We start from the raw sequence: 12628 nt of genomic DNA, 5'->3' as shown, positions 1-12628 counted from the left end.
ATCACTGGTCTGCTCTAAGTTCTCAGAAAGTGTTAACAGTGACATTTTTAGAGACATTCGCCTAATTTGCAGTGATCAGGGTATGTTTTCCTGGCTGTCTCAAGGTGTTAGGAGGGGCTCTTGGATAAATCTGTCACCTGTCCCATATTAGCGGTGATTTGCCCTGAAAAGTCAGCACTATAGTGGGAGTAGCCACCCATGTCCCAAAAAAAGATGAGTGAGCACATGGGAAAAGCTGAGTAGCCCATGGCCTGGATACTGTGATCATTCACTCCCCTGAGACACTCACCTACAAATTCACAACTGTAATGTGGTGACGGACAGTGGATTTTTGGCAGCAGACCTATTACCCCTGGGACAAAATGAAAGTTTCTCGTCAGACCCTCGGAACTCATTTAGGTGGCACTCCAAGCATGGTGTGAGGAAGGGCCATGGTGCACGCCCACTGAATTAATTCAGGAAGAATGCTGCAGGAGCTGCCTCAGCCCAGTGCTGGAAACAGAGACCTCTCAGGTGCCAAAAAGTTCTGTCAGTCATCCTTAAGACTTATTGCACCTACTTAAGCTCTCAGTAACACAAAGTTCACATTTCTCACTTTGGATGATAGCATTTTCTGTCTTAGCCAAGACATAGTAAGATTCAGTCATCTTTATTTCTACCCAATGATTCCTTAATCAAGCACATTAATTATATTTCACCCTCCAAGAGGCATATAGCAGAGGGGGAGGAATGGTGCCAAACTAAGCTGCCTTTCTTCTCTCCTAATTGCCCTATTTCAATCAGTTCCAAAATTATAATTCAGCATGGGGAGCATGTTTAAAACACAAAATAGCTATTATTTATTGAGTATTCTAAAATCATTGCATGTGTCAATTTAATCCCCACACCAATCCTATTAAGCAGGTGCTATTTTCATCCTCATTTTATTATTCTACTGCCCTAGGAAACTGAGGCGCACAGAGGTTAAGTAGCTTGCCCAAAATGATACAGCTTGTAAAAGGCAGGTCTGGGATTTAAATTTAGACAACCTGTTTTCAGGTTGGCAAGAAAAAATGCAAGCAGTATTATAAAAATAACTTTTAATCTTTGAAAGGCATTTGCACACCATACCATTCATTTTCCTAACTGGTATTTAACATACTGGTATAAGTTAAATTGTGTGGTGCAAACAGTTAATGCACTCAACTGCTAACTGAAAGGATTCAGGTTCAAGTCCACCCAGAGACTCCTGAAAAGCAAGCCCCGGTGATCTACTTCCAAAAAAATCAGCCACTGAAAACGCCACGGAGCGCAGTTCTACCGTGACATATACGGGGTCACCATGAGTCAGAACTGATTCAACAGCAACTGTTCTGGTTTTATAAATTAAACAACGTTACAAATGGGTGTTTAGGACGTAAAGCATTTTTCATCTTAAGGCAACATATTGGGATCGTATTGGAATTCTGATTTCATCAGTCAAGGCTGAAACCCAAACATTAGTGGTTCTCAAAAGCCCACCTACTGATGCTAACGTGTGGCTACAGATCACAGTGGCTGGAGTAAAAAGTCAGAATTTTCAAAGATCATTGTTGTTGTTAGGTGCCATCGAGTTGGCTCCGACTCATAGCGACCCTACGGACAACAGAACAAAACTCTGCCCGGTCCTGTGCCATCCTCACAATCGTTGTTATGCTTGAGCCCATTGCTGCAGCCACTGCATCCAGAATCTTTACTCCTAAGCAGCAAAATGCCATCACATCTATTATTATACGGCCTTACCATCATTCTTTGCATTAGGACAAAATCACTTCTCCTCGGCAGATGGACTACTTTTCAAAATGGCAGGCTTGGCTTTAAGAGTGGATTCTGTCACATTAAATCCTTAATTTTTATGGTAAATTACTACTCTGCTGGACCTCAGGGCAGAGAATGGGTGACTCCCTGCCCCACCCATAGTGGTCAGCTTCCTTCCAGTCTCCTCTCTTGTTGGGTCCTTCTCATTCTAACCTGGCCACCTGCCCCTGGGCTTCATTACGGCCTTATGCCCCTGTTCCATGACACCACATAAACAGTTTTTGCCTACTTTCTTAGTCCTGTATAAACAACAAAGAGCATTAATAGCAAATCTCAATTCTTAAATAGCATTCCATCAGTTAAAAAAAAAACACATTAACCTTATCTTCTGGCTGAAAAGGGAGTATAATATTTTGGTTTAGCGTGAGACTAAAATTACTCAAGAAATATGTATTGAGTGCTCAGACGGAGAAAGTCAAGGGTGGGAACATACAAAGATATACAGTATGTAGATCCTCAAGGATCTTACAGCCTAGGTCAAGGGTCAGCCACAGGCCAAATCTGGTCCCCTACTTGTTTTTATAAATGAAGTTTTACTGGACCACAATTCACACTTATTTATTTGCTTATTGTCTATGGGTGCTTTTGCACTACAACAGCAGAATTGAATAGTTGTGGCAGAGACCATCTGGCCTACGAAGCCTAAAATATTTATTCCCAGGCCCTTTATCGGAAAGGCTTATCAACCCTGATCCAAACAAACAAATGAAAAATATAGCCCTCTACCCATCCATCCCTTTAACAAATATTTATGTTGCAGACACTGTGCCAGGCTCTAGGGGAGGCATTAGTGTGAAACAGAGAAGGTTCCTGTTGTTGAGTCTACTGAACTATCCATCAATCCTAAACAATAAATAAGCTCCCAAACAGAGGCCAGTGCTATCCTCTCAAAGGAGAAGATAATGTTTGGGGCTAGATAGACCCATGGGTATCTAGAATTGCCTGCGGACTTTAAGGATAGATTCTAAGTTGAATGGGGTGAAGAGGGAGGAGCAGGAGGCCTTAGCAAGATTGGAATGAAGAGGCAGGAAAGTTCAAGCCATGGTAGAGGGGCAGCAAATGCCAGTTTGGCTGTGTCACAGGTATACTGGAGTAGGGGGAGACGAATGGCTTCATTTGTTTGCTGCCTATCTTCCATGCTGGATTCTAAGTTTTATGAGGGTGTGAATAAGGCCTGTGTTGTTCACCCGTAGCCCTAGATTAGGCAAAATGATTGGCATATAGTATCTGATTTATGAACATCATTTAAAGAATTATGGAATAGATGAATAAATGAACGTCTTAAATGTCAGGCGAGACGTGTTGTAAGACAGTTGAATCAAGCGTTTCAACCATGGTAGAATTATCTCTGATCTTATTTTGAAACAAAAGGGTGGATGGGGAGATAAGAAAGCTAGTGTTTGGCGAACAACTACTACACAACAAGCCTTTTATGAGCAATAAATCATTTAATAATCTCAGCCATCCTTTTATTTTACAGGGGAAGAAATTGAGTCTCAGAGAGGTTTAAACAACTGTCTAAGGTCACACAGCAGAAGATGAAAGAGCTGGAATTCAAACCCAAGTCTTACTTTTTTATTCTCAGAGCTAGGCTATCAGCTTATCCTCTTGTTACTGGTCATTTTCATTTCATGCTTTGCAGAAACCCAAGGTTCTTCAGAGCGCCCCTACAGAGCACCACCACCAGCCCAATAGCACTGGGGGCCAACAGCCCAGACTTCCCACCCCATTTCAACCAGGGCAGTCCTCATCTTCTCTGTTTTATGTATAAAGCTTCCTGATTTCTTCTGAACAAATAGTTCTTAGAGAACGAAAAAGAACTAAACCACTGCATGGGTTGCCATGAGTCTGAATTGGCTTGACAGCAATGGGTTTGGATTTGGGTTTTAGTACTGGTCCATGCTACTTCCTAAAATAAAGACAGAAGATACAGCTTCTAGCCTTAACCCCATCACCAGTTTGCTATGGGATCATAGTCACTTCTCCTTCCTCCTCTATCTTACACATAAAAGATTGGATAACCCCAGCATGCTTTATTTTTTTATATATAATTTTATTTATTTTTATTGTTGTTAAGAATATATACCACAAAACATACACTAATTCAACAGTTTCTACATGTACATTTTAGTGTCATTGATTACATTCTTTCAGTTCTATAACCATTCTCACCCTCATTTTCTGAGTTGTTCCTCCTCCATTAACATAAATTCACTGCCGCTTAAGGTTCCTATCTAATCCTTCAAGTTGCTGTTGTCATTTTGATCCCATATAGATAGTTCTTAAAAGAGCATAAAGCTCAAATCAGACATTTTTTAGTAGCCAAGCTAAACTATTTTGGTTTTAAGAAGACTACAGGGGATATTTTCAGTTTAATGTTTAAGGATTATCTCAGGACAATAGTTTCAGGGGTTCATCTACTGCCCATGGCTCCAGGAAGTATGGAGCCCATGAAAATTTGAAATTCTGTTCTACATCTTCCCCCTTTTGATCAGGATTCTTCTACGGAATCTTTGATCAAAGTGTTTAGTAGTGGTAGTTCGGCACCATTCAATTCTGATCTCATGCCAAAGGAGGCAGTTGTTCACAGAGGCAATTCACCACACGTTCCATATCCTCCTCCTACTTCTGACTCTCCTTTTTCCCCTGTTGTTCCAGGAGAATAGAGACCAATTGTTGTGCCTTGGATGGCAGCTCTAGCATGCTTTCTTAACTTTCCAGAAAGAGCAAGCTCATTTAATGAATGAAAATGGGTGGGTCACCTTGAATAAAATTCTAGATGAAGTTGTAACACCATCAGTGGTGGCGAATTAGGGAAGCGTAATTGGTTACTGGGCAGAGCTGAGCAAATTATCCTTGCTGGATATGTTGGCTGATGCCTGCCAATAGCATCTTAAATTATTACTCTAAAAGCAAACGTGAGTCATCCTTTGGCCTTAGTTCATATTGTTGTTGTTGTGTGCTGTCGAGTCAATTCTGACTCATATCAACCCTATATGATGGAGTAGAACTGCTACATAGGGTTTCCTAGGATGTAATCTTTATGGGAGCAGATCACCAGGTCTTTTCTCCTGTGGAGCTGCTGCTGGGTTTGAACCAACAACTTTTCGGTTAGCAACTGAGCGTTTAACCATTGCTCCACCGGGGCTCCTTATGACCAACACATGACAGAATGTAAGGATGTTAATGAGCAGTCCACAGAGACATGGCTACTTACCAGTAGAGATGTAACACATGAACATACTGATTCTCAAAGAACTCATAACTGGAAGCAATGCCGCACTCACCAATGGCTTGACCATTCTTATACCAAGTTACGTCTGGCTTGGGCTGACCTAACAATACAGAAACAAGAATATTCTTAATACTTTAAGTGTCTTTTAGAAAAAGAAAACCACAAATCTAAAAACAAGAATGGGTAATGAGCAACACGGATGAACATGATGGAGTTTATGCCAGTTGAAACTGAAAAGCTTCTTCTCACTAATATAAATGCATTGTTCAATAAGCATTTATTGAGCAAGTTATGTGCCTAAGATGGTGCTATGCTGGTTGGGAGTGAAAGATACAAGGAGGAAAAATGTCTCACAGAACTGTCAATAAAAATTATGCAAAACTTGGAAATAAGACAAAAATGTGGATGGTATATCCTTTCAATGTCATATATGGGTAGAAGCCCGTCCAAGAATTACCTAGAGGAATATACTTTGTTTCGTTCAATTATTACTATTGATTAAAATTCCTGGACTTAGTGAAGTTACATGTTAACTTGTAGATTTTATCCAATTGAGATGCAAACAATTTCCTTCTGGCAGAAAAAGGTAACCCCATAAGTTATGGTTTATTGCCTTATAGGACATTGACCAGTGCTCCACCTAACCAAGCAATCTTATCCTAACATTCCTTTATCAAGTTGCCTCTAAATTTTTAGCTCCTCTAATTGGTTGGGTAATGTTCTTTGACCAGGCCTCAATACTTTCTGGTTCCCTTCTTAACTAATGAGTTGAATAAAATCTTTGAAATGTTCACTTCACATATGTATGTGTGTCATTTTATCTCTTTTAAAATTATAATATAGCAGTGCTCAAAAGACAGCATACGCTATGGTACAGAAGAGAAAAGAACAAAGTGGATTAGCGAATGATATTTTCTTCCTGAGCACAACAGTGTTTGGGATGCTGGTGTCCAGGCTGGTACTGTGCATGTGCGACTGATGGCATCACAGACCTACGCTCTCTCCCTCACAAAGGGTTCCTCCTTCCCTGGTGATCATTAACTGGATGTAATGCTAATGAGCTGATCTGATAAAACCCCAGGAATTCCATCCTCCCCTTGGGACTTTTTTTCCCTTTGTTACAGGGCAGGAAGGTTTACGGCAAGTTCCAAAGAGCCTTCTCACTAGCCTCCATGTCACTGAGAATCTACGGAAACGTAACACATATACAAGAAGGAAAGCCCAGTCCTTAGAGATAATACACCATGCTGAATCCATCCCGGGAATGTTTGTGGGCTTCTGTCTTTGTTGCATGATTTTCTGGCAAGCAACCTCAGAGCCCACTAAGATAAGAACTCTAGAAGGGAAAAGCTAAAAGAGGTCAAGAGGTAATCAGGTAAAATCAGTGAGACCCGTACTGGGGGCAGGGTCTGCCAACACTCAGGGGCCCTCTCCCCTGCTCCATGTCTCATTTAATCTTTGGCCTCCTGGCTAAGCTACTTCTGTGCCGATGCCAGGAATGTGCTTTTTGGCAACACTGGGTGTTCCTACTTCCTCCTTCAGGTAGGCACGCAGCAGTTGGTCGCCGGAGCCAGGAGCAGACACACCTGCAGGCAAGAACATGTCCTTCTCCACAGCTGTGTGGCTAAGCTTCTCTCAGACAAATGACTAAACCATCAAAAATGGGTTTCCCTGAAAACCTTCAAGGAGATTGCTGGTCATAACACATTTTTCCCCGTTCTTATCAGCGTGGTGTCTCTTTTCAGTCAGTTTTTGTTAGATTCCTTCTCGTTCTTGTTGTTGGCTACCGTCAGGTTGGTCCCTGACTCATGGTGACTCCACGCACAGTGGAAAAAAACTGCTCAGTCCTGCACCATCCCCAAGATCTGCTGCAGATGAGACCGCTGGGATCCATAGCGTGTTCACTGGCTTATCGTCAGAAGGAGATCAACAGGCCTTTTTTCCTAGTCTGTGTGAGTCTAGAAGTTCTGCTGCAACCTGTTCAGCATCACAGCAACATGCAAGTCTCCACTGACAGACAGGTGGTGGTCGAGCATGAGCTGGATTGGCTGCGAGTGGAATCTAGGTCTCCTGCACGGGAGGCGAGAATTCCACCACTGAACCATCAGGGCCGCATAGAGTCCTTCTTAGGAGGCATTTAATTGCTCCTTTTTTGTGTATGTGGTTTTTTGGAAAAGTACACATAATATGCGTGAGCTGAGCCTGGGGAACACATTCTCATCTCTTGGACTCTAGTTTTTCATTCAGACTCACGGGGCTGGTTGATTTCCCCGGTTTCTTAAAGGCTGACTATTTTTTCCCCTCAGTGCAGTATAGATCTGAATAATTGACCAGAAAAGAGACTAGCGTCGGGAAGTGGTATCTTGTACCTTGTGGGCGTTTCTCTTTTCTCCCTCCACTTGCAGGAAACCTCACCCGAACATCCCACCCTTGCTTTCTGAATCTACCTGCAGATCATGTATCGAGAGGCACCTTCTGAACACGTCAGGAGTATCCGGCTAATGTGGCTGGAGCCAGTAGCCAAAGTTAGGGTATATCCAAACACTGGGGCTTCCTGGAAAAACATGGGCACATACTCTAAATGCTCAGGGTTAACTGCGTTCTCCCTCTTTTGGAAAGACTATAGACAAGCAGGGAGAAAGAAAGGAGGCTGGAAGACTACAGTGTCCATGTAAACTTGATACTGTGAACTACAGAGTTAACACAGCAGGTCTGCTTGCAACGTGGGCCCTCGGCTGGCTTCTGACAACTTAGATTTCAGGGAAGTTCCCACCATGCCCTAAATTATAAGACTGTCTCACTGCACCTACACTGTACAAACAATATGGTTTATGCTGAACACCTGCTTTCCATCTGGGAGTCTGAAATTTTGGTATGTGCTGGAGAGAGGGTACCCAGGTGACTAGCCCCCAATAAAAACCCTGGGCAGTGACTCTATAATGAGTGTCTCTGGTAGGCAGCATTTCCCACGTGTTGTTACAACTCTTGGCTGACTCAATTAAATGCATCCTGTGTGAGTCCACTTAGAGACGTCTCTTGGCTGACTTTTTGACAGTAGATTGCCAGACCTTTCTTCTGAGGTGTCTCTGTGTGGACAAGAACTTTCAACCTTTCAGATAGCAGCTGAGCACGTTAACTATTTGCACCACCCAAGGACTCCCCATGAGTGGAAATCAACTTGATGGCAACTGGTTACCTTCTCCCTTTGCTTATTTAGCTTTGTATCCTTTTGCTGTAAAAAAAATCTTCATGGTTAAAAAAAAAATCTTTGTGGTGAGGATGACCAAAAAAAGAAGAAATAAAGGAGGCTTGCCTCTGGGCTTGGAGTGGCTGGGTGTACGGTTCTGCCCTGGAGCAGCTAGACTGAAGACGAGATTTCGTGATGACTTTCTGCTAAGGAGGTGCAGACGTTTCAGGAGATGGCTCTTCTCCCTGTATTAGGAAAACGGATCCAGGAGAGAAGAGCTTCCCCTCAGCTTTCAGGAAAGACCACCAGTGCTTTCTTGTTTTTTGATGGTAGAGACATAATCCAATTATTTTGTTTTTATTTCCTTTTAATAGTAAATCCTTTTTTACCATTGGAGATACCAACACTTGATCAACTCTGACTTATTTAGCCACCCATTCTCCAGTCCAAGGGGAATTCTAGTCCCCTGTTTTTCCTCCACTAGGCACTGGGTTTTGGGTAAGCCCCTTTTGCCTCAATTTTAACCATTTCACTGCTTATTGACATGCCTGAAGAAGGCAAGCAGTGGAGAGACTAATTTAGCCAGTTTGGGGATCTCAACAAAAGAGCAGCGGAGGAAGAGTTCAAGGGATTATCTGAAGTGAAGTTATTGGTGTCATTCCATGTCTTACAGGAAAATAAGAGTGGATTATCTGAAAAAATAATCGGAGTGAGAGTTGCCTAAACAAGAGCTACAGCATGAAGTGAGAAAGATCACTAAAATACATCCAGGAAGTTACTTGAAATCTTTCAGAAAAAAAAGAAAATTTAATTGCTCAATCAATTACTCAGAGCAAACATCCCAGGTAATTTTCCCAAATGGCATTTAAACGAGGCCCATGTGAGCCAAAGGCATGGTCTGCAGGGAGATTCAGAGTCTGATGAGTCAGGGATGGTTACCAGATATGATGCAGCGAAGCTTGATGTCTGACTTCTCTGGAACCTTCTGAGAAAACAATGTAGATAAGAAACAAAGTGTGCGCCTTGGGGGCACTCCTACGTCTGTCATCCTTTCATGCCCACGTGAATCTGAAAAATAGAAATTCCTAGTATCACCATTTGTTCTGGGATTTCTCTGGCCTTCCTAGGAATTCAAGAAGCCATGCACCTCCATTAGTGACCCTTAGGGAGAGAAGGAGGAGTCCCTCGATGTTGCAAATGGTTAAGCACTAGAATACTAACTAAAACGTTGGTGGTTCAGACTCACCTGGAGGTGCCTTGAAAGGAAGACCTAATGATCTGCTTCTGAAAGGTCACAGCCTTGAAAATCCTATGGTGCACGGTTCTACTCTGCACACATGGGGTCTCCGTGAGTCAGAGTTGACTTGGTGACTACTGGTTTGGCTTCTTTTTAGGAAGAGAAGGAGTATGGAGCTATTCTGTTGGTTTACAAAAGGCTTAGGCATTGACACTCAGAGCAGAGGGCAGGTGGAAAGTCTTAGCCCATGGCTTCTCAACCTCAACTACTGACATTTGGGCTAGATACTTCGTTGTGGAGGCTGCCCTGTGCATTGTACGATGATTAACAGCATACTTGGCCTCTGTCCACTAGACGCAAGCAGCACCCTGCCAGTCGTGACAATCAAGAATGTCTCCAGACATTGCCAAATGTCCCTTTGGGGACAGCCCTGGTTGAGACTTACCAGTCCTAGACAGTTCCCAGTGCAGCCAGAGCCAACGTTGGGCAGGAGGACTTGGGTGAGTGTAAGGCTGATGCCACCTTCTGCCACCTTTTTCTCTCCTTAGTCTAAATCTCATATTGTTCTCAAAAAGGTGCATTTGCATTTTTGCCTCTGAAGAGAGGAGTTTATTAAATCCACATGAATTTCTAGGTGGGAGAGATTTTAAAATTGGGAAAGCACTGCTCCTTCTGAGCACCAGCCAGGTGGCCAGGGGAGAGCAGAGACTGGGCTAGCATTTTTGAGCCCAGCACTTAGTCATTGATACAAACCAAACCAAACCCACTGCTGTCGAGTCAATTCCGACTCACAGAGACCCTATAGGACAACGTACAGTTGCCCCATAGGGTTTCCACGAAGCAGCTGGTAGATTCGAACTGCAGCCTCTTGGTTAGCAGCCAAGCTCTTAACCACTGAGCTACTAGGAGTCCACATTAAATACCCCATTGGTCACTAGGTATATTATTTCATTTACTCTCTTTTAAACTACCTATAGGATGGTTATCAATACCTCCTGTATCTTATAGATGAAGAACCTGAAGCTCAGAAAGGTGCAACTTGCTCAGGATCACAGCTCAGGTGGCTGCTGTCGTGGGACCGCCTTTTATGGTTCCTGGAGCTGTGCAGTGCACAACATGCACAGATGTGCGGCAGCCCTAGGAACCAGGTCTGTCTGGGTGCAGGGGACTCTCCTCAGTCTTCCGTGCATACATGCTTCCAGCACCACTCGGCCAGTCTACTCCTTTGTGGAGCCACAAGCTTAGAAATTGCATTTAGCATTCAGCAATTCCTTTGGAATGGGCACAAATACGAAACTCTGCCTGGGAGAGATCCATATTTGTATCCATTCCAAAGGAACTGCCAGAAATTCAAGCTGGATTCAGAGGAGGATGTGGAACAGGGGATATCATTGCTGATGTCAGATGAATTTTGGCTGAAAGCAAAGAATGCCAGAAAGATGTTTACCTGTGTTTCATTGACTATGCAAAGGCATTCGACTATGTGGATCATAACAAATTATGGATAACACTGCAGCAAAGAATGGGAATTCCAAGAACACTTAATTGTGCTCGTGAAACGGAAATTTGCATTTAGCTCTATGCAAACAGTGGTATCTCACTGCTTCTGCACACCATGGGGCTCAATAAAAGGAAAGAAGCACATCTCAGCAGGATACAGTGGGCATGACCTGGGGAGGGGGTTAGAAACTGCGAATAGTGAATTCAGGGATGCTGAGGTTCCTAAGGAGCCCTGGTGGCACAGTGGTTAAGAACTATGGCTGCTAATCTAAAGGTCAGCAGTCTGATTCCACCAGCTGCTCATTGGAAACCCTATGGAGCAGTACTACTTTGTCCTAGATGGTCACTATGAGTCAGAATGGACTTGACAGAAACAGGTATGGAGGGTCCTAAAACAGAAGCCTGAGCCAAGCTCTTGGTGGGAGAAGCTGGATCTAAAAGGCCACATTCGTACTACAGATTCTGATTCATGGTAACCCCACATGTGCAGAGGAGGACTGTGCTTCATAGGGTTCCGAAGGCTGTGACCTTTCAGAAGCAGATCATCGGGCCTTTCTCCCAAGGCACCTTAAGGGAGTCAGTAGCAGCTTCTTAACGACTGACTTAACTCCCCTGTCTTTTCTCCTACTTTATCACGTTGTTTCCAATACCCTGAGAAAGAGGTTGCCAGAATCAATTTCTCAAATAACAGATCAAGGTTTCAGCAACCCCTAAAGACCTTCTGGTGAGTAGGAGTGAGTAGAAGGAGAGAGAACTAGGGTGGGAGGCAGACCATGTTTGAAAGCCTTTGCCTCAGTAGCAGACCAGCTGCTTTTGCAGGGCCCAGTTCAAAACAGAAATGAGGGGCTCCTTGTTCATGTATTATTAACAATTGCAAGATGGCGGCAACAGAGCATTAAACCAAGTGTGAGGCCCTTCTGAGCATGGGTCTTGGCCACGGGTTCCACTTCCATGAGGCTAGTCTGCTTGGTAGACACAACCCTTGAAACATTCTGCTCACAAATGCCTCCTACTCCTTTCTTCTCAGGCCTCTGTTATTCTCACTCAGTTTCCTTAATCTCAAGATGTTCTGTTTAGACTATGGTGAGTCCTTGAAGAAACTAACAAACAAAAAATTATTCCCAAACTGCCCCTGCATGAAACACCCAACCTCTCTGAATATCAGTTTAAAAAATATTAATTCAGGAGAATGCATTGCCTCCCCTTCCTGAGGAAGACTATGTGCAGGAAGCAACTTCGTGCTTAGGCTTGAGGTGAAACTAAGCCACGAAATGGGTGGAAAGAGCTGTAAAATTGAAGAAGTTACATGTTAGCATCAAAAAGGAAGAAAACTACTTGGACATGAGGCAGAACACACAGGCTGGGAGGGAAGCTTTAAGAAAGAAGTTTGAAGAGCTCGAAGGGGCCTGTGATATGTGTAGAAGACTGCGCAAGAGAGATTGGAAAGAAGATTTTAAGAAATTTTGCTTTGTGATTGTGAACTGGATCTTTTTTACATTGTTTAATAAAAAATTGAATTGCATTTCCAATTACTTTTGGTTATAGGGCTATTTTTTTTTAATGCGATTGTACAGAGACTGGGCCACATGGCATATCTGGTTAATACGTATTATATTTATTTAAGACTATCAGA

General features: G+C 43.1%; 1 protein-coding gene across 4 annotated transcripts in view; it reads right to left on the bottom strand.

Moving 5' to 3' along the window:
- ALPK2 (alpha kinase 2) overlaps positions 1 to 12628 on the bottom strand; it is a 138659-nt gene that overhangs the window by 105269 nt on the left and 20762 nt on the right. For all 4 annotated transcript variants that reach the window (XR_010323444.1, XM_064294462.1, XM_003406707.3 and 1 more), the window contains 2 exons: positions 9198 to 9326; positions 5054 to 5171 (listed from right to left, as the gene is read on the bottom strand). Coding sequence is in view for 3 of the 4 variants with exons in the window: in XM_064294462.1 (XP_064150532.1) it covers positions 5054 to 5171; positions 9198 to 9306 (227 nt within the window). In the remaining variant the exon portion in view is untranslated. The remainder of the gene's footprint in view (positions 1 to 5053; positions 5172 to 9197; positions 9327 to 12628) is intronic.

Source organism: Loxodonta africana, chromosome 11 (assembly GCF_030014295.1).
Source record: "Loxodonta africana isolate mLoxAfr1 chromosome 11, mLoxAfr1.hap2, whole genome shotgun sequence".
Lineage (NCBI taxonomy): Eukaryota > Metazoa > Chordata > Mammalia > Proboscidea > Elephantidae > Loxodonta > Loxodonta africana.
Note: the sequence above shows the minus strand (reverse complement) of the source record. Positions and strands in the feature narration are given on the sequence as shown.